This window comes from Typopeltis vanoorti, chromosome 10 (assembly GCF_054136105.1).
Source record: "Typopeltis vanoorti isolate ZY-2024b chromosome 10, IOZ_Tvanoo_1.0, whole genome shotgun sequence".
Lineage (NCBI taxonomy): Eukaryota > Metazoa > Arthropoda > Arachnida > Uropygi > Thelyphonidae > Typopeltis > Typopeltis vanoorti.
This window is the reverse complement of record NC_143558.1, coordinates 58,026,063-58,048,623: the sequence shown is the minus strand read 5'-3', so window position 1 is coordinate 58,048,623 and position 22,561 is coordinate 58,026,063. Positions and strand designations below refer to the sequence as shown.

At 34.9% G+C, this 22,561-nt stretch overlaps 1 protein-coding gene across 1 annotated transcript in view; it reads left to right on the top strand.

The window, feature by feature from the left end:
* LOC150102439 (1-phosphatidylinositol 4,5-bisphosphate phosphodiesterase classes I and II-like) overlaps nucleotides 1–22,561 on the top strand; it is a 900,535-nt gene that overhangs the window by 338,132 nt on the left and 539,842 nt on the right. The window contains exon 4 of the mRNA XM_090399636.1: nucleotides 21,958–22,098. Within this exon, the coding sequence (XP_090255762.1) occupies nucleotides 21,958–22,098 (141 nt within the window). The remainder of the gene's footprint in view (nucleotides 1–21,957; nucleotides 22,099–22,561) is intronic.

Genomic DNA, 22,561 nt, shown 5'->3' with positions numbered 1-22,561 from the left:
TAACAATAGTAGAACATTTTAATCACTGAAATTCATTAATAAGGAATTTTTAACAATAAAAATTTTCAAAAATATTTATTTCGTTAATATATAAATACAACAGAATATATATAAACAAAAATAACTTATTTTAATATAAAAAGAAATATGATTAAATAACAAAGATAATTTGGAGATATGCTTTTAACTATATAACAATTGGGATAAATGTAGATTTATTTTACATATTTATCCATCTTGCTTTAGCCGCCACAAAATTTTTAATAATATCTTTAATGTCTAATGAATCCATAATATTATTTCAATTGATATAATTGATAAATCCGTTAGACGCTCTCCAGACATTGTTCACGCAAATAATTTTTTATTAGTTTCAGTTTTGGAAAACTTCTTTCCCCTGATGCTACGGATATTGGTAATGTTAAATAAATACGCATTACAATTGCAGTATTCAGAAATGTGTCGGTTAATTTATTTTTGTATATATAATTCAAACATCCTGAGGAGCCGACTCTTTTTTAATAAAACATTGCAAAGTCTTTTATAGCTCAAATAAAGTCATTCCTTCAATATCGCGATTGTCGGAATCTTGATTGTCGCTCAGTTTTAAGTGCAAATCGTTACAATGTTTCATTAAATATTCATCGCTCCAATCTTTTAATTTGCTAATGTCTTTTATAACTTTAAAGTCCTCGCTATGTTGTTTTAAGAGTATGAATCTTTCCGTGGCTGAAGTTATTGTCTAAAATCGCGAAGAAAAAATTTATTTTTAAATTTTGTTTAGGATCATGCGTTGTCTCATTTGATGCTTCATAACCAAACATTATTGTTTTTGTAATTTTGCGAATGTCTCGAAAAATACGATCAATATTAAGATAATTTGCTACTTCTTTTGCAGTTCTAATAATATTTTATATTGGTCTATTCGGCGAGTATTTAATACTTGTATAACATAATCAAGATTTTCTGTAATTATTCCTATATCAAATGTCGGATTCCTATATCAAAATGCATTATTTTGCTTGCAACATTTACAAGACTAAAGATTTCGTACCAAACATGAACAGAGCAAATAAATTTAAACGAATAAATCTTTGAAATTAAGTTGTCTGCCTGAACTCTAGAATCGATATATTTAGTTTCATCTTCCATAATATCAAAAAGAGCCTGGTAAATTTCCTTGATATTATTTTTAAGCAGCTTTATTGCTTCTACTCTACTTTCCCACCTAATAGCAGAAAGTGGTTTTAAATTTAAAACACGAATATTTTTTTAATATAGGTCAACGCTTCACAGATATTGAAAAGTAATTATATAATTCCTGTATAACCCCCCAAAAAAATTACAGTTTCACTGGATATCTTAGCTGCATCATTAACTACCAAATTTAATGAATGGGCAGCACACGGAATAAAAGAAGCCCTTGAAAAAAAAGCCCTAAAATTTGCAGAAGAATGTCACTGTTTCAGTCACAATCACATATCCACAAAGGGCAAAGCACAGCATAAGAATGAATTCTCAGTCTGTCTTAAACTAATAATTTCCACTAAAAATACGTATATTGACAATTGACATCAATGTCTTTAGGGGTGAAGCAAGATGCTTTTCATATTCCCCGCTATCTGTTACGGCTACAATGAGGGTAGAATTCTATGAGCGGTTTGCTCGCCCTGGATGGGCATGGAGATCATGCATAGCTACTGGAAGCTAAAATGACTTTTGGTCTTTTATGTTTGAATATATCCGTTGCCTCGTAGGCTACAGCTTGCTGAACTTGATCGTTTGGGTGTATGGACGTTTTTAGGAAAAACTTTGTTGCTAAAGATTGTAGAAAAGAGAAGATATAAGGAATATTTGTATGATGAAGTTGTTGTTTCTGACGAACCATGGGGCATTCAGAATCATTCTCAAGCACTTGTTTTGTACACGTTGCAGCTTGATAATATTTGTAGTGGAGGTATAGTAGCTCCAAGCTGGAGAAGCGTAAGTGATTATGGGACGAATCGTCAGTTGTATAAAAACAATTTGATTCTGATGTTTAGCTTGCTATTCCTGTTAATTAGGGGGTAGATCTGGGCGATGTCTTTAGATGCCTTTGCACACGTAGCCTTGATGTGTGTTGGTTGAAAGTTTTTTTTTTTTTTTTTTTTTTTTTTTTTTTTTTTTTGTCAAGGACGACACCAAGGTATTTTGTTTCTGTCTGCCAGGAAAGTTTGGTATTGAACAGTAAGACGTCTCCTGCAGGAGATATCCAACCTTTCCGTGAAGGGAATGGCTGCGCTTTTTTAGGGATTTACTTGCAGTCTCCATTTGGAGAACCATCTCTCTAACAATAGAAGGTTTTCTTGAAGCTTTCTGGTAATGAAGTGTAGTCGGAGAGATCTGGCTGACAATGCTGTCATCCGCATACAGGGCCATGATGGATGACATTGGGTTGTGCGGAATATCTGACATGTATATAGAGAACAGCAATGGAGAGGGATCCCTGCGGTACTCCGGCCAAGATTTGGCGCTGAGATGAGGTAGTACCATTGATTTCGACTTACATGGTTCTGTTCTGTAGATAAGATCTAACTAAATGTACCATTTTCAGTGCGACACCAGCTGAGATAAGTTTATGTAGCAATTCGAAGTGCCATATTTTATCAAATGCTTTGGATAGATTAAGAAAAACAGCTCCCGTGTATTGACGCCAGCTGTAGCTGGTGGTAATATATTCCACAATTCTGTGGATTTGCTGGGTAGCACTATGGTGTTGCCGAAAACCGAACTGCTCTTTAGGAAGGATGTTTAGTTCATTAACGGAGGCTTGAAGTCGAGAGAGGATGACCTTCTCTGCAATCTTACCCAAGTTGGAGATGTGGCTGATTGGACGATAACTGTGGGACAGGTGTGGGTCCTTGCCTGGCTTATGAATTGGGATTACATCAGCCCATTTAAAGGTGGAAGGAAAATAGCGAAATCTTAAGATTGCATCTATTATTATGGTCAGGTGCACTACAGCTTTTCGAGGCAGCAGCCTGATCACCCTATTTGTGATGCCGCCTAGCCCAGGATCTTTTTTGTTCTTTAAATTTTTAATAATATCATATATTTTCAGCAGGTGATGCGGGTGCAATATGGCCAGCACTGGTATCAGGAGGTTTTAATGAATGTCTGACCGGTCTGTGGATTTTATACAAGTGATCGAAGTCTAAGTTTTCATATGAGGGTTTGCACTACTCTTCTAAATTTTTTGCTATGGCTTCTGCCTTGTCTACGTCTGTATGAACTAGGCCCTAGTCAGAAAATATAGGGGGAAGGGATCTGCGTTTGTTTCTGATATTTCTCAGTAGTCTCTAGATAGAGTGATCAGTAGGTGAGATAGAGGCTAACGTTTCTTCCCATACTTTGTCTCACAGAGACAAAATATGGGAAGTGTGAGTGCATCTCTTACAGCCCATTTAGTCTATTAAGAACTGCTTTGTCTTGTGGCACACGAGTGTTGCGAAATCTTTTCCTAGCCTTTTTTTTTTTTTTCTCTGAATCAAGTTCATAATGTCTTCGGGCAAACGGCCAGGCTTGGGGAAAGATTTGTAGGGGATGGCTACCGTTATAGCGGATTTTTTTTTCCTGTTCGGTGAGGCTTGTAACTGCAGATTCTACTTCTTTTTTCGTACATATGTGAGGAACAGGTCCAGTGTATTCCCTGACTACGTTTGACAATCTTTCCCACGATATACATGAGTGAGAGGGAGGAGACAGGTATTCTTATTTTCTCAGCTGTAGTAGAATTGGGTTGTGATCAGATGACAACTCGTTCAATGATTTTAGACTGTACTGAAGTTTAATATCTTGCAGGAGAGCTATATCTAGGATGTCAGCAGTGCCAAATGTACTAAGATGAGTTGGTTCGGTGGGGCTTGCCACAACAGCGTAGATTGATCCTATGTAGTTGGAAAGGATGCAGCCATTCTTGTTGGTGGTTCTGCATTTCCAGGCAGGGTGCTTGGAACCTAAATCCTCGGCAATAATGATGGACTCTCTGACGCCTAAGATGGCATTTAGATCAGAGTGCATCAGAGTTTTTAGGGGCGGGTTGTAAGCTGAGTAGATTCTCAGTCTGCCAGCCGAGCTGGCGAATACTTCCACGCCTGTGATCGCAAGGTTAATGGTTGGAGGGTTGTTTACAGAATGGTGTGTGTGATATAATTTTTAATGAAGATTGCAGTGCCGGCGCCTCTGTAGCTTAGTATATAGGATATAACTCCATATTTTAGGGTTGTCTGAGGGTCTTAGATGTGTCTCGTTAATTAGTATAACATCTGGTTGATATCTATAGGTGAAATCTTGGAGCTCCAGAATTATTGAGTCCATTTGCATTCCATGCAACAATCTGAAGAGAGGCTGGAATAAGTTTGTTTCTGTTCATTTATAAGTGCTGTGAGGATGGCCTGTGTTTCGCGTAGAAATTTTTAGTGGTGGTTGCTGAAGGATTTGACAGGCTGAAGTCTTGTAGCATGTTTGCTAGAGAGGCCGTAATAACAGCTGTCAGGTTTGTAGGTGCTGTTGGCTGATTCTGTTTTGGTGTTGACATGTTCGTGTGGGCCACATCAGCATAACTTCTTGTTTGCCTTTGGCTCCCTATATCTTTGAAGGCCATCGAGCCTCCGGCTGTGATGCAGGGGCCTCTGGTGTTCTTGTACTAGAGGAAGAGCACCGTTTAGCTGTTTCCATCCGTCTGTTCTTTGGGTGCTGAATATACCCTTATAGTTGGCAGGGTGAGGGCCACCGCAGTTGACTCATTTAGCCGAGGTGGTTTTTGGCTTTGTGCAGATATTGGTTGGGTGGCTATCCCCAATTTCAGACATTTAAACTTGGCTTTACATAGTTTCTGGGCATGGCCAAACTTTTGGCACCTGTGGCATTGCCGAGAGGATGCCCTTTCCGGAATGGTTCTGGTGTGACGATGAGCCCGCAGATTGTTTTTAAGTTGTAGATATTTTTGCAAATGTTATGGATCTCTACAAGGACTAATAGCATGGGAGATTTAACAGATCCTGCAAGTTAAGATCAGCAGCTATTTCTTCTGTATTAATGCCTTCGCAGACGCCACGGAGGACCACTTTTAATTTTTTTTTTCCCGAACTGAGCGAGAAGGTATGATATTGAATACCTCTGTCGTCCATTTCTTTAGTCAACCTTCTGTAATCTGTCACCGTTGCAGGTTGTATTTCTATACCCTCATCAACATTTTTGGCCTTTATATAGCCAATGTGTAAACTGGACATTGTATATCTTAGAGCTGCCCATCTGTGTTTTTCTCTTAGTATGATCGGAGGCACATTTTCTTTGGAGGAAGCAGTGGAGTCCGAAACTTGACATTCTTGTTCCGTTTCGTTGTCTTTGAGTGGCTCTACTGTTGTTCTGCGCTTCTTGCGTGCGCGGACCTCTTCAAAATCTGAGGGAGTGGAGATCACCGATTCGAACTGATCCTCCATTTTCTCGGAGTCAACGTCTGTGACACTTGCGTGGGGAAACGTATCATAAAGTTGCACCTTTCCCGGCCAATTGTTATTAAGCAGCTCGCCTAATCTGATGAATTCGCGATATACTTCCTCAAATTCATCTCGTTTAACTGTTTTTCCATGTCTTTTAATGTGAAATGTCTGAAGCTGGAAAAAAAAAAAAAAAACGCTTACCGTACAGTTGTAGCCTGGCCGGCACTTCTGTAAAACTTGGAATTTTGGGGAGAAGAGCACTGATATAAAATGGTGAGATCTTTAGAACTCATCTGCAACAAGTATCACTCACAAAATTATCAAAACCACTAAAATGATAATAAACAATCGACAATATTTATACAATTTTCGCTGGGTCGATGCTTACTCTGTGAAATAAAATCTGTGATAATATTGATAACGTTTCACTTCAAACAAATTATAATAAAACTGGTGATGTATTACGTTAAAAATATTGTTAGATTATTAAGAATTCATAATAATTTGACTGATTTTAAATTTCATTTTCATTGCATTAACTATAATTTGTAATTGTGTAATTTATATAATACGATATAATTCAAGAATAAGAAAATTTATATATATATATATATATATAGAGAGAGAGAGAGAGAGAGAGAGAGAAACAAATTTGCATTGAAAATAAAAAAATTCTAATACTAAATTTACACTTCACGCTAATGAAATACTCATTATGTTAGGAAGTAAAAAAAAAAAAAGCACTTGTTATTCCCTAACCGGCATTTAAATTTACATTGATAATTAACATCAGAAATAGCACATTTTTCGCTATGCATTTAAAATATTCTTCTTTCATCGCATACATTTTGTAAGCAAAATCAATTAAATTATGGAATCCAAATAAGACTTTCTTCATTGTCTCTGAAACTTATGTGTTTCAGAGACAATGAGAACGAACTATCGGATTTTAATCAGTAATGCCGAACATCCCGATATTTTAACATGAAGTTAAACAGCTTCATGTTAAAAATTTTTTTATTTTTATACTGCAGAATAAAAAAAAAATTTAAATAAAAAAAGCGGTAGAATACGGTAATTTCAATGAAAGCAGTAGCAGAAACATTCTATTAAATTTCAGAGACTAACAGGACATCATTTTAAGTGGATGTGTCCTATGTTTAAAATTAAAAAATATATATTTTTTTTCTTATTTCGTAGCAAAGACTAGAATGCGCTTCATATTTTAACACTATCCTGTAATAACTAAACTGTAGTTTTGTATAACTTTCATTTCATTGATTACACCTTTTTCTGCTTTATAGATATTACTATCACGCCGCCATAATATAGGCAAAGAGCCATGGATGAAGCCTGAGTTTTTTTTTTTTTCCTTCATCATGAAAACACACAAACCATTACACTTGTTTCGTAGCTTTAGTTACCGCTGTGTTAATTCTACAATCTAAAAGGTCTATTCATTTTCTCTGTAATTTATTTTATGTAAATATTCTAAAATTAAAGATATTGCTTATTTGCTTAATAAATTTTATGAAAAATATTGAAAACAGTGACGTTGAAAATTACATTTATTTTCGTAACCTTTGCATTGCATCTGTTGTTCTATACATATGGCTGAATTGCCGTCTAGTTTGATATTATATTAAATACGATATACTATTATACTCTTTCCATAATATAATACTGTGAAAGCTACATTAATAAAGATCGCCACCTTGGCCATCCGAATGAAAAGTTGCTTCGCTTGTAGTCAAAAAGACTCAAGATGCAAATCCCTTAGTCATGGTTGTTTGTGAAAGTCTAGATGGTAAATGATTTTCGTATTCTGGTGTGAAATATTGCTGTAGTTATTGGAATGCGTGAAGTGACTTGAAAAAGCACCATGTCTGTTATTTTTCAAGATTTTTCTAATCCTTAGCTCACCTACAGTTTCAGATGTGCTTTAGGTATCTGACCTTAAGACCTACAAATAAAAATTGGAAACCCTGATAGACGATCGATAAATTTGGTACTTCACATGACACTGTGAAGCAGTTACGTAAGATATATAGTTCACTTAAATATTATATACGATATGTATATAATTCAGTATATCTTGGATAATGTGTGTATCTTTCTTCCCTGATTCCTGTCAAGCTAAGCATCCACTAGCAGGATGACATTAATCTTACAAACGAAACATGAGACAGCTTTTGCGTCATAGTTGTGATGAAAGGGAAGATATCAGAATGTTCTACGTTATTGTGCAATATTATTGTTCATCTACCCCCAAGAGCCACACTTTGTCATCTCTGAGCTGCATTCCGTTTGTGTTGCCAGCCACCCAAAGTTTTTAGTGTCCCTGATAAGCATGGTACATCAATTATACAAGACATTAGTAAATAAAATGAAGAGGATTAAAAAAAAAAACAACTGAATGCTGTGAATTTAACAGCCCGAGCTAAGAGTAGTATATATTTCAAAGCATCGATTGCATATAACAAAAAATTCATCCCCCAATTTTGACGTAGCGGTCAATATTTTTTGAGGTTTCAATTTAGGAAATGTCACCCCAAATTGAGAGAAACAACACTCTCAATTGTTGCTGACTTATAGAACTTCGTCAGTAGGCTATAATCGATATCGCTTTAAGAAAGACCTCTAAGGTCAACGTCAAAGCGTAAAATTTATAAAACTAACAGAATAAGATACAGCGCCTCATTGCATTGAGTACGACTCTCGTCGCATGTTGCAGATTTTCAGTTATCGAGTTATTATGCATGATCTATTCCTTACATGCTTTTAACGTTTAAACCAACCTGAGGCTTGAATCGCTGGCTGCTGTGGGTTAGCGAGTAGGGAACGGTGTCCGCAGTGGAATGTTATCAAGGAAGAGCGTAAATTAGTTACATCCTGCTTTTCTGGAGTTCTTGATTATTATTTTAAACTTTCTTAAATTTCCCCCAGCTTCTCTCAGATCCTATCGAAATACACGAGTTCGGATTGACATTTTTTGGGTTCAGTCTCAGGCGATATTTATTATTACTCGTCTTAACTTAGACATATACGGCAAAATTCTTTAGTAAATAGACCAACACTACACTACATAGACTACATGATACTTCATTTATCATCTAGTGTCTTTTATCTCCTCTTAACGATGGTGCTTTTTTTTTTTTTTTGTCGCATTACGCCCGAAAAACTTCGAGGATTTATCTTAACTATAATAGATTTTAATGCGTCCTCGTATTTTCTTCCTGCCTCTTATTTTTCTTGAGGTGTTCTTCTTTCATTTTTACAATTTTGGAAATTTATTGCTAGTATCGTACTGATGTCTTTATGGTTTCGAGAAAGTAGAACTGAACTATCTGGGGAATTGGGTATGCGAGTATTTTTACGACTTCTTATTTCGTGCGCTTTCATGATGTGCATGCAGATAGGCCTCCGTTGATTTCGTTTTCGAGTTCTGATGAATGATCTGCCATACTACCAGAAAGTTATTTGATTTCATTTTTTCGGAGACGCTGTATGCATACTTATATTTTCAGACTTAGTATATTGCATTTAACTGTGTCTATATATAACTTGCTTGAGGGAACTTGAACAGTGCGAAGCATGACTTAGTTGTTAAAACAATAAGAAAACCTTATCTAGAAAAAAGTAAAATTGCAGTTCTTAATCATAAAAGAAAGTATTAGAATACATTAAATTCTTCGTTTTTTTTAGGCGAGGAATCTAGATCTGTTTTTAAATAAACCAGATTATAAATAAACTTTATTTCTTTCTCAACACGTAACTATTAATTTAACATATGAAAAATCGTACTTGCATTGTTCCTGTTTAGAATTACTGATACATGAACTGGAAAATTCTGGAAGTTATTTGAGATTTCACTGCATTTCGCTGAACATAAAATTAAAATTTAAAACGCATTTTCACTTCTCATTGCAGAACGTATGGTTGCGCAGTAATATTACATCACATCTAAGTCTTTCGACAAAGGAAACCTCTTATATTATATCTGTATAAAATAATTTTTCACTTAATGCTTCCTAACTATCTACCTACCTTCCTACCATTAATCAAACATCATTAATGATTAAAATGTTTATTATTCTAATCAACCAATCAGAAAGTATGTCCTTTTGGCTATAGTTTAATCGAAAATGGCCATCTAGAAAAAATAAGTATTAATTAAATCAGTTTCTTTTTTTTTTTTTTTTGCCTGAAAAAAAAAACACTCGTAATTATCAAAAGTAGGTGTTGTAATATCAAGGTATTTTTTGAAACTTAATGCAGACATTTCAAAATTAATCGAAGGTCACATTCAAATCCATCTTGTTCAGTTAGCTTGGTTAGTTTTTCATTAACCACATCTCTTGAACTTAGTAGCTAAGTTGGAAATATTTTGCTTTTTTCTTCTTGGGTGCAGGTTTTTTTCCCTAATTCCTCTCCCCAGTTTTATAATTTCCCATCTAAGACGTGTGTAATACAGTGAAATAAATGACAATCTTTTAAAACTCATCACAAATACAATTAGAGCAGTTCTGGGTCTTCAGGATTTATTTGTCCAGTATTGAAATTCACGCTATACAATCAGTTCATGATCATCAAATTCCTGACATGTACCTTCAAGAGATGTAGAGGATATGATAGTACTACATGAAAAACTTACATCACGACTAACTTCCTATCTACAATTTTCCTCCAAATCAATCTGTTACTTGTCGACTCCAACATTATCAGATCTTATATTTCTGGCTTCTAAGGCACTTTTTACTGTATCAATCTACCTATATCTTGGTCTTCCGTTCATTTGTTTGTTAAAGACTGTTGCGTTTTTGACCACAGAAGTGTTATAAGCATTCGAGAATTCTCTATAGATAGGTAATAGTTTGGCTTCTCCATTCCCTTCCTACATAACTGATCATGGCACCAATATGTAAGCATTTTCACCTCTAGGATATAGTTGTTTGCGCATACTAGAATCCGAATGAAATATTTACGTGGCTGCAGAAACAAAAATAAACTATCGTTACAGCCGAAAACTCTTCCCAGATTTAGTATATATTACCTGTAACAAAAGGTTCCTAATAGCAGACTTCTCGTCATAGGTTGCACTCAATATATCTGTCATTCACTGTATTCTTCTCAGCTTCAAATTTACCGAACTAACTTGTCATCCTCTTTTATTCCACCTATTTCTGTTCGTTTGGACAGCTTCATCATACTTTTTTCACCAAGGACTATGACCTCCACCTGTTCAAGAAGCATGTCGAAAATTTCCTTCTTTCTCTTTAACCACTTGCCCATTGGTCGGAAAAACCTGGGTTCGATTCCCGTCAGTGACGTAAGGAACCTTTATTTGATCTCTTTCGACGAAAGGTGAGTTAGCCTCTCTCATACGGAGGTAGGGTCACCCGGAAACTCGGGTTTTTCCCAGAACAGGCAAACCGGCCACGTGAACACACGTATCTACAGGCATAGGACCAACCACCTTATCCTCCAGACGGTTGCAGTTGAAAGAATAAGAAACCTCGACACAGTAAAAAGGTAGAAAGAAGAATATAAATTGCTCTCTGAAATATGTTATTCATTTATATTCATATTTTCATTTAGCAATTTATATTCTTCTTTCTACCTTTTTACTGTGTCGAGGTTTCTTATTCTTTCAACTGCAACCGTCTGGAGGATAAGGTGGTTGGTCCTATGCCTGTAGATACGTGTGTTCACGTGGCCGGTTTGCCTGTTCTGGGAAAAACCCGAGTTTCCGGGTGACCCTACCTCCGTATGAGAGAGGCTAACTCACCTTTCGTCGAAAGAGATCAAATAAAGGTTCCTTACGTCACTAACGGGAATCGAACCCATGTTTTTCCGACCAATGGGCAAATGGTTAAAGAGAGAGAAGGAAATTTTCGACATGCTTCTTGAACAGGTGGAGGTCATAGTCCTTGGTGAAAAAAGTATGATGAAGCTGTCCAAACGAACAGAAATAGGTGGAATAAAAGAGGATGACAAGTTAGTTCGGTAAATTTGAAGCTGAGTATGATGATGATAATAATATACGAATACAAATTGCGAGGCTCCATAGCTCAGTCGTTATAGACGAAGCCCTTTGGTCGGAAAGACCTGGATTCGATTTCCGTCAGTGACGTGAGGACCTTTATCTGGTCTCTTTCGACGAAAGGTGAGTTAGCTGGTCTTGTACGGAGGTAGGATCACCCTGAAACTCGGGATTTTCGTCCACCAGAACAGGTGGACCAGTCCCTTGAACACACGTATCTACAGAGATAGGACACATCGGGAGGCATAAGGCCGACCACCTTATTCTCGAGACTCATATATAGCGATCTATACTGCTGAAACATGAAATATATTGAAACATTGATTATGAAGCGAAGAGACGATCGCGAGAGCGCTACTCTAGGCATTACACAGTCTATCTTACAACTCAAACTCATCTACATTCTGCATGCTTTTAATTTCCTTAAACCACACATTCGATACAACCACTTTTCTCCCTATTTGCATACAAGAAAAAAAAAAGCAACAATTGAATTCTTGCCAACCTTCTAGGAATGATCCCCACCCCCCAAAAAAATCTGTTCTCTTTGTTCTACGCTTCGAACAGTTTCCTCTTATTCATCATGTAAATACCTCTGAACCAGTTATACATCTCAGTCTCATCGTTCTAGTTACCAGACCTTGCGGATTACACGCTTTTAATCTGTCCTCTTAGCCGGGTTAACCTCGTCATTAACAGGTTGTCATCCGTATCCTAGGATCACCAACAATTAATTATTCGGGCAGTTCATTCTACTACTCATGAACTCTCTGGCTGAAAACTGTTTGTACAAGACCTCTTCAACCCCCCCCCCCCGTTGTTAAAAAGCATATTTTGATACATCCCTTAACATTTAACGTAATCTGGAGAAGCCTTTTTTTCTGTTCTTCTTAACCTTCTAGAGAAACTGTTCTGTATATTACTATTAACCTTCCGGAGAAATATTCCTGTATCGTGTTATTCTCTGTGATATATTTCTTATTAATTGTGTAGTAGTATTTAACAAAAGCCGTTTGCTTTTAGCTAGTCTGAAGCTGTTTTATGCGTTCAACATTAATTTTGTTTAATTTTATTTACAGTTTTGCGCTGTGGAGGCAAAAAAGGCTGTATTTTTTATAGCAGTATTTATTTATGAACTGAGTTTTTTAATGCCACCAGAAATATTTGTTATCCGTGTTTACTTTCTGAATTCTAAATAAGTTTGTATTTCCAAGCAGAGTATTTCGATTATCACTCGTAGTTTGTGCATTTATATATCTTTCGGTACATCTTCGTTCATTCCCCGCACGTTGCTGTAAGGATGAGAAAATACTTCCACCGTAAATTTATAAAGAATCGTTGCTACAGCTGTCACTATCTCTGGCCGTAACAAGAAATATAGCTGCTGTCTGTTCAGAACACAATCGATTTTTCTTTCTATTTTTAAAGACAGCATTTTTTTTCCCGTTTCAGCTGCGATTACTTCCATAGAACAGACAATGTTAGATATTCCGCAGGGCAAGTACCTGTAGATAAGAAAATGCGGTCATGAAGATCGTTCATTGCTATGAGATATGGCTAGGACGGTTTGCACTTAAGATATTAAGATGGAATGAAGTCTACTTTCGTGCAGCACACACATCAGAAAATGGTGTTTGCTTTCTTCTCCACCCTTTTTATAAATATTGAGCAAGATTGCGACACTCAACTTCATCACTTTAAAATAAATACTATTTATCATAAATATAGCTTTGTGAGTTTTCTGTAGATTTCAACGTTCAGGGTTTTTTTAATAGAAGAAATTGGTGATAATATAGCTTTGATTGCCAAGTATCACGGATTTTCATTATTAGGCTATTTTCATAGATTTTGGTATAGATGATTCTTACGCTAAAATTTAAACTCTAGATTTCATTTGCACAACTAATCTACTATTTTACGTCTTTGAAGAATATACCAATTTTAAAATATTACTAATAGGGGGATGTAGCAGAGAAGAAAGAATGCGTTGGGGCGATGACTCTTTTTTTTCCTGGGTCAATAAGTAGCATGATGAACAATGTGTTTATTCGGTACCACAGTCTATTCAGTTTGTAGGGGACATTACCGAGCCTATAAAACTTTGGAAAACTTTTGCACTGATTTTATTTAAATTTAGATGCTAGCTCATTTACTAATTATAAAACCTAAATAATTTCGAGTGAATAGTTCACCAATATCACAAATTATTCAGTCGAAAATGCTTAGTGATTAAAAAAAATGCAAAATTAAGACGTGAAACCACTTTGTAAACTATGTATTTCATTTATTCAGCATATTTTATTTCCATCTTAATCCCATATTATTTACTGGAAAACTGAATTCCAAGGCTTGAGAAAAATTTGCGATCCTACAAATATTTGTTAACGCTTATTTAATAAGAATGTCGTACTAATTATCAAAATGTTTGCTTCGTATAATTTATCACAACACTTTCTCTGCTTTGTTGTTGTTTTCTATTTACATGTTATTAATCTGCATAAAGACTGCCTTTGATACGACTATGCTTGGATACAAATAGCGACGAAAAATGCTTTTTTTTTTCTATTTTATTTATTTATTTATTTATTTTTTTTTTTGCTCCTATATTTCATTTTTTTCCCGTTGCTTCTTACAAAAAAGAAATAGAAATACTAGAAAGAAATCAGTATGAATCTATCAATGATAATTATTTAGATAACTTTGTTAAATATTCAGTTGTTTAAAATTAATGTAGTATATGTTAAGTCCTTTGCTTTCTGAATAGCGCCGTCCTTTGGACGGCGCTATTCAGAAATAGTTTGGAATTCTATCAAGGGCACTTTCAGCCTTTTCAGTTGAAGGTGAATTAGCTGGTTTCATACGGATGTAGTAGTGTTTTTCATCTCTCAAAACAGGCTAACCGCTGAAAACATACGTAATTAACATTCCTAATGCATTGATCTCATAGTCTTAGTTTTGCTATAATTCTAACCACCTACCCTCCCGAGAAGAGGGACAGATTGTTCATTCTGATTTTTTTTTTAAATATAAGTTTATTTATTTATTTTTACTATTCTTAGTTATCAATTATCTGAAAATGCATAATTTTCCACTTACAAAATTTGGATTAAAAATAGGATTAATGCTTTGAGGTCAAGATAGTGCGATGAAATGTAGCAGTCCACTGGTTTATTTTATGTAATTGATACAAAATCATAAAGTGTAGACTTCATTTGTTCATTAACTATCACGAAAGTAATGAAACTTAGTGTCTTCTTACAATAGCATTCTTGTACACAAGAATGTCATATAATCTATGTAAACGATGCGATCTTTATTTAAGTGATTACATATTAAATAAGTAAACTGGTGATTCGGTCTTAAAAACGTTCATTTTTTTCTATGCATAAACGGTATCGTTGCTTTTGTTTATAAGCAGTATTTTCTTAAAAATTTTATGGAGAGACTTCTCATAGGAAAACTTACTGATGGAACAACACGTTTTCTTTTGCTCTTCCCAAGAAAACACTTCGTGATTCTTATTCCTACCTACCTACCTGATTTCATATGGATAATATCTGAATGCGTCTTGCTTTCTAAATTATGATATTTCATATCCCTGAAAAGAGTTGCCAAAGTTAGAGCTACTATTCATCTGATGGTGTAATCATCAATAGGTTGAATAATCAACCTATCGTTTTCCCTCCAACTCCATATGTATTTCTGTAACATTTTTAATTTATCAAAGCGGGCTTAAATCAGTTTATGTGTCTTAATAAAAATGCTGTTTATGGAAGCTTGGTTAAAAATATAAAGTAATTACGATTTTTAGTAATTTTTGATTGCACCCTTCTGTTTCATTAAATTTAGTACATTGGTTCCAACAGTAATCGTTTCTTCATAATTGGAACCTTGTTGCCATTAATTTGTCCATCTTGTAATCTTAATATTTAATTAAAAACTGTCAGTAGGTATAATTTTGATACGAATGTGAATGCCTTATGCGTTTTACTTTGTGTATTTTTGACGTTCTTGTCCGCAATTTGAAAAATCGAGCCAAAGTTGGTCAGAGAGGAATTTAACTGAAAATGCGCATAATATACCACATTGATTAAATGTGAAGTTTGCGATATTTGATTCTTTTATTTTTTATGATATTTCTCTCGAAAGCTTCCTCAGATGATGAAACAGAAGTTGTAAATTAACTTAAGTAAGCTAAACTAGATTATTTTAGTAGATAACAAACATGTTTTATATCAGAACATAAGTCAGGGAAGGGGAAAAAATCCCATTGCACTGTTAACTGAACCGTGTTGATATGTGTATATGCATTTCTGTTAGTCGTTATTATGTAGATTCTAAGCATATACTCAAGTTTGATATCATGGCCACTGTGGAAAAAGTAACATGCTTCTAGCACGTGACGACATCATGCAACGAGCGTTAGGTAAATCTGCACCTGTTCTTTTCCACGCAAAGCCACCTGCATCAAACATTGCTAATACGGAAAGGATAACATTCCAGGTATTAAAGAAAAAGAAATCACAATACTAAGGCAGACAAGGACAACTGCCATATAATTATGAATACAATTGATTATAATGACAGAATAAATTATATCTTATCAGACATTGCATGTGAATCTATTCCTAGAAACTCACCTGACACTATCCTTGTTCTGGTGCTAGAACTTAATCGCAAAATTGCATGCGATCCCAAGATGTTATGATTTTCCTAAGATAACATATTTTCCAGTCGTGAATGAAATTAATTTATCTCTGTGTTGATTAACTAAATACATATTAACTTAATTTGTTGCTTAAAACAAACATTAGGCTTAACTCTACATTCATCAAGAACTCATCTCATTTCCAAACTACAGCTTACGCTCGAATCCTATATGCCTAGCTCTAGCGTCGTTCTCTTCATACATTAACATTTCACAGTTACTTTAGAGCTGTTCAATGACAAACTTTATTATACACGAAAATTCTAAGAATTTCTGACCCCCACAATTTTTAGCATTGCATCAGTTCCTTTTTTTTTTTTTTTCTGGTGGAGAGAAATCTTTTAGACTAAGAAGAAAGGTCTTCCCATGGAGTCGCTGTAGCTCAGTATCAACGATGCTCTTTGGTTGGAAAGACCCTGGTTCGAATCCCATTCAGGATGCGAAGAACCTTTATAAAGGGATTCGGTTGAAATTGCAGGTGACTTACCCGTTCTCATGCAGAGGTGGTAGGAATTTTTCCTCTGAAAACTCAGGTTTTTCACTCCGCAAAACAAATAAACTTGCCAGAATACACGTAATAAATACACACGCACACACACTAGCCTCTTAATCTTAGTTGGTTTGGCCATAATCCCAAATAACTATAACAGTGCCTTTTCATGTCCACCCCTCTAACCAGCATTTCTCAATTCGAGTTATATAGAGAGGAAGTAGAAATGTTCCAAAGCTATAGAAACGTAACATCCATGTATTCATAATTTGTTAATAATGTATTCAGGAACAGTTACATTATTTTCTGAAATTTCTTGACAGTTTCAACGAGAAGATTGAATTCACTCTGAAAGAAGAGGAGGATCATATTTTAGTATTTTTGAATGTAATCGTTACACTTGAGTTGGATTATATATTTATCATCTCGGTATACACAAAAACAATTCAAGTTTACAGTTTCCTCCATGCATTTCACATTGCTACTGTTCACAAAGGAAAAATTAAGCCGTCGAACGTGTTTTACAAATTTGCTGTGAACTAACGCAATCATTGCTGATGAATTAATACTTAACCTTTCAACGATTGTTTCATCACTTTAAATGAAACGAATGCAAAAAAAAAAGAAAGAAAATGACTAAGAAGATCCCTCTATGAATCCTTACATTGTGTCTAGTCTTCTGTAAAAAGAGCACATCTCTGGCATTCTGTGAGAGATCTCACAGAATAAGGCCATGCTTCGCAAGCATGATAATAAGGCAGGATTTCATCCAGTCTGCAAAGTATTCAAGCATTAGGTGTGTATATGGCAAAACTTATTCGAATAGGCTGTTCCCTGGAGATAAATGGGATGTCCAAGTAAAAAGAACTCGTAAAAAAGAAATCTGGGTACCCATGCAGGAAGATTTCTTTCGTATGTTTCATATAAAAACAACAGGCAAGTAAAAATGGAATTGTACTCGAATTACTTCAGACAAGTTGCAAGAATTTTGAGTCTCAGCTGATACAATATGGACATCCATTACGTAATAGCAAACTAAACGGCGTAAGCTATTCGAGATTTATTTAATACGGCTATATAGAAAAGCGAATATCACACAGCAGGAAGTGGATTATATATCAAGTTAAGAACTTCCGGTTATATTTTTGTGTGAATTGACTTACCCTAGGTTATAAATGAATCGCACATTCGTACGGTGAGCTAAAGTTAAGTAATCCTTAGATAATCGATACTCTGCTGTGAAGACCAAATATAACAATTTTTTTTTCAATGCTTTCAGGGCCTTCAGTACAGCGTTTTGTTCTAAAACTGAAATATGAACATTATAAAGCATATTTTATTTTCTTTAGTATGCAACTTTTGTTTTACCATGTACGGAGGACATAGCAAGCGTCATGAAAAATTTGTCTGCGATTAAATACTAATATGTACACTAATTATCATTATTATTAATTATCAAAGTAATTTCAGAAGCCCGAAATCAAAAATAAATACATAACTAAAATATACTTTGCTTTCATCCTTTCTTTTGAAAGGATCAGTTGTATTTCCAGTGAATGCAATTCGCTACTGGTCTAGCTTTTAGCAACAGATCTAGCTTTTAGCGGATGCTAAAAGCTAGATCTGTTGTCTTCCGAAGATTTCATGCATATCTAATTCGTTATTTATATCTCCTTAGGGATATAAGTAATATAAAGTTAATAAAGTGGTACATATAACTGGCCGAAACTACAGCTTTCCATATCAAATTTCCAGTAATTTGATACAGGATCATTGGAAAGAAAAAAACCCAAAGAAAAACTTGAGATTAGGTGGATTGACGTAACTAGAAGTAACTTAGATGGCCGAATAGCAGATCATTTGACAGTATTAGAGTCCTGGCATATAACTAATTTGGAGGAAAATTGTCGAGAAGATGTTTGTGGTACTTTCAATCAAGAACGACGTTACTGATTGAAAGTACCACAGTAAAGTTCGAATCCTATCTTCCTAGATAGGATTCGAACCTGAATAAGAAGCGAGGAACATTTCCAAGTGCTTTCAAATGAAAGTGAATTAGTTAGTCTCGTATGAAGGTGACTGGGTTTTTACATGTCGCAAAACATATGAAGCAGCTAGAAGGATAATACATGCAATTAACAGACAATGCACTTCCTCGTAACCTTAATTACTTAGGTCTTAATTCCATACAGTCCGTTATACTGCGCTGTAAATGATGCAACTGACATTGTTTATTGGACATTCGTTTCACCCTTGAGCACTAACTCACTTTTCCATAAGTTTTAAACTGCATTGTACAGTTTAGAAAACAGGTTTATATGAGTTTTGTATTCATATTTGTTGGCCGAGGTGGTTAGCGTTTCCAATTTTCCATCTAACAGGCTGCTGGTTCGAATTTGTCATGAGCATAAATGTTTGTGATTGTCTTTAGGTTTCATCCCAGTGTGAGCCCATATCTCCGTTCCTTGGAGGCCTGAAGTGACTCGATAAAGTTCGTTTTATCTCTGAGTAGGATTTTTGGATTATATGAAATGTCTACATAAAATTAATAAAAATGAGGGAAAAAAACATTAGCTCATCCTTAGCAGTACTAATGCACTGGTTTACATTGTAACTTTTCATCAATAGAAGTCACTTAAAAGGTATCTTATAAAGTTGGTGGGTACTGGTATAAGCTGAAAAAAAAATTCTATGACTGTACTCCATCTTACCGATAGACAGCGCTGGGAATTTTTCTTCTAGTGCTATAGAAAAGTCCTTTAGTACGAAAGTTGTCTAAAATGTGAACCCTATTCTCTTTTGAAAAATGTGTCTACATTTCTTTTGTGTAAATGGCAGAAGGAATTAGTTACAAACGCATGCAATCATTAAGCTGCAATCAGGATCCTGTTCTGTGGGATTGAGTAGGGAAAAACGATGCACTGGCTTAGATAATGTACAAATGATTACCGTCGAGTGAACCGTTCTCGTGTCGAATTAATGACAGTTCCCTTGTCAAACGAGTAGTATCTGTCACATTCTTGACAGGTAACAACTGTTTGATCGTGAGTTGGTCAGGAATCTGCAATTATGTGCCGTGCGCTTTCCTTTATTAACTTAATAGACCATCCAATATAATATCATCGATTTCTTAATTTTGATTTTATTCTTTTTTGCTTTTTAAATTTATGTAATTGTGGTTTACGAGGTTCTTGTCTGATTGCATTCATGCATGTTTTGATTTTAAAAGAGATAAAGCTTCAAAAGTTTTCCATTAATGTGGTTGGTTTGAAGAAATTGAGAACTGTCGCGAGTTAGGAATTTCACCTTCATCAAGAATGCACACATTATTTTGCATGCACGAAATTAAAATTATTTCATTATTTTAAATAATAAATACAAACTGCACGAAGCAGAAATACGATAGATCCTATATCTCACTGTCGTGCTAAATGGCCGAAAGTAAACAATTATTTATCAATTTTAGTTTTTATTAGCTTATAATCCATCAAAAATTACTCAAAATAGTGTAAATTAAACGTATAAAGCTGCATGTAGTTTTGAGAGGTACTGTTTCACTTTGACGTTATCTTTAAATGACAATATATTATTTTTAGAAAATTTTGAACTTCTGCCTACATCTTTGTCAGTTCTTCTTCCTATTATAATTGGGGGGGGGGGCTTTCCCAATTATTTTTTTTTGTTTCATTTAGTATAAACAATTTCAGCCCTACTGTATTCTTAAATCAATCAGTACAAACTTTTCTTCGTGGCTAGCAATTTTTTGAATATTTTTTATTGATTTTTTAAAAAATATTTTTAGAATGTGTTATTGTAATTTTCTAACCTGAAATGTAACATAGTGTATGACATTTTTTGTAATGCGACACTATTCAAGTGGTATCCTCTCTCTCACACACACACAGTTGCCATTTACAGATTTTAAGTGTAAATATGGTTGTTTCATTCTCGGTTTATTCGGGCTCTTTCTTTAATATCATAGAAGCTGTATTAACAAATAAAAAAAACAGTACTTTAAAAACTCGTTACACAGTACAAAATTTTATATGTCTGTTCAAGTAATGCTACATTACTCTTAAATGTGCATGATATTTAATATATAACTTCCTTTTCGGAGTTTTCTGTATAGAATATGGACACTCATCCTGCAAAAAGATTTTGTTTTTCTTATTTAAAAAATAATGATGATTAAAATCAAGGATAATAGATATTCATCATTGATTTTTTTCGGAAGGGGGGGGGGAGTAGCGAAACACAGTGTTTTTGCCTTTAGAACTTAAAGTTTGAAAAGTAACCGATAGTCTGCGAGAATGACCTACGGATGAGAGATACCTGTACCGAAATAATCTCTAAATAGCTAGATTTCATCTTTTAGTCGAGGTTCCAATGGTCTAGGAGCTTGCTTCGATTCTCTTCCGAGACCAAGAAGAAACCATATGGGGAAGGGGGAACCCTATACAGAATCCTGCTTATCGACAAGGAATGCAATGTTTTGAAAGTTTCACGCACTGCTCAAGTTTTTCATATCTGAATACTTGAGCAGTGCGTGAAACATGAGTATAAGGGAAGAAAGTCCAAAAAACGCTTAATTTCGCATAAAAAAATCTTAATAAGTAAATATAGTGGCTGTTTGGGCATAATTCTTCGAGTTTCAAGTAGTGTCATATACTCCAAGAAGCTCCCTTGCCGATTAGGCATATTCTTTTAAAATTTTCGAAATGCTTTTTTTTTTCAGAAGCAAACATTTGTTTTCCTACTTGACTATAAAAATGACAGATATTTATTATCTTTTCTTTTAATAGTTTTTTTTTTTTCAAATGAAGCCAGGTGCTGTTTTCTATATTTACAGGTTTTTTTTTTGTGTGTGTGTGTGTGTGAAAAAAAATTGTTTTTTAAAACACTACTACCTCTCAACACAGCATTTCTCACTTTTCTGTTTTACCAATGTAAATTTCTGCTGTCTCATTATGTTCGCCTCGATTGGACCTCTTTTATCTCCTTATTTTGTATCATACACTCTTTCCCCTCAAACTATTGTGAAATGTAGCAGTTAAAGAAAACAACTTGACTAAAATTGAAAATGACAACTCGCATTTCCTCATCCTGTTTATCAAATTCAATTATGTCGATCTTATCAGTGTAGACAAAGTTAGCCATATTTAGTAGTAGCATTGTATTTTCTGCTGTAATTACCAATGTAAATTTCTGCCATCATCAATATGCTAATATTTTCTAGGAAGGTAAACTGCGGGATTCAGTGACAATGGGGGCTCAGGACACGCCGCTGGAAGAAAAGACTCTAACGGTAGTATATGGGCCAGACCTAGTCAATGTTAACTTCATTAACTTCTGTTGCAACTGCCGAGAAACCGCTCAGGTGAGCTTTTGTATGCAGATTATTACATTGCCATAGTAGTGATGGCGTATTTTTTTTTTTTTTATTATAAATCTATATGGCCTAATAACATTTTGGAACAAGTACAACATTGTGATGTCATTTGCACAATTATAATTTAAGCGAATACTTACCTAATTTATCCAGTGAGTATCGGTTTAATACACAACCAGTCACGAGTGAAGATTGTCGTTTGAAACATACCAGAATCAGTGATCGCATTTAATTATTCTCCAAGTATCTCCGCTATTCAAAGTCTAAACCCTCTCAACCTTAATTAGCTCATTATACATGAAGACTATAGTTGATTTCTACAAAATGCCATTGGACTAATTCCCAGTTGTATTGGAATGCATGCTCTGCTGAGCATTCCTTCCACTAGGACATAATCAATATATACAGTATATACTGGATCTTGCATAACGAAACACTTTTCCTTCAAGTG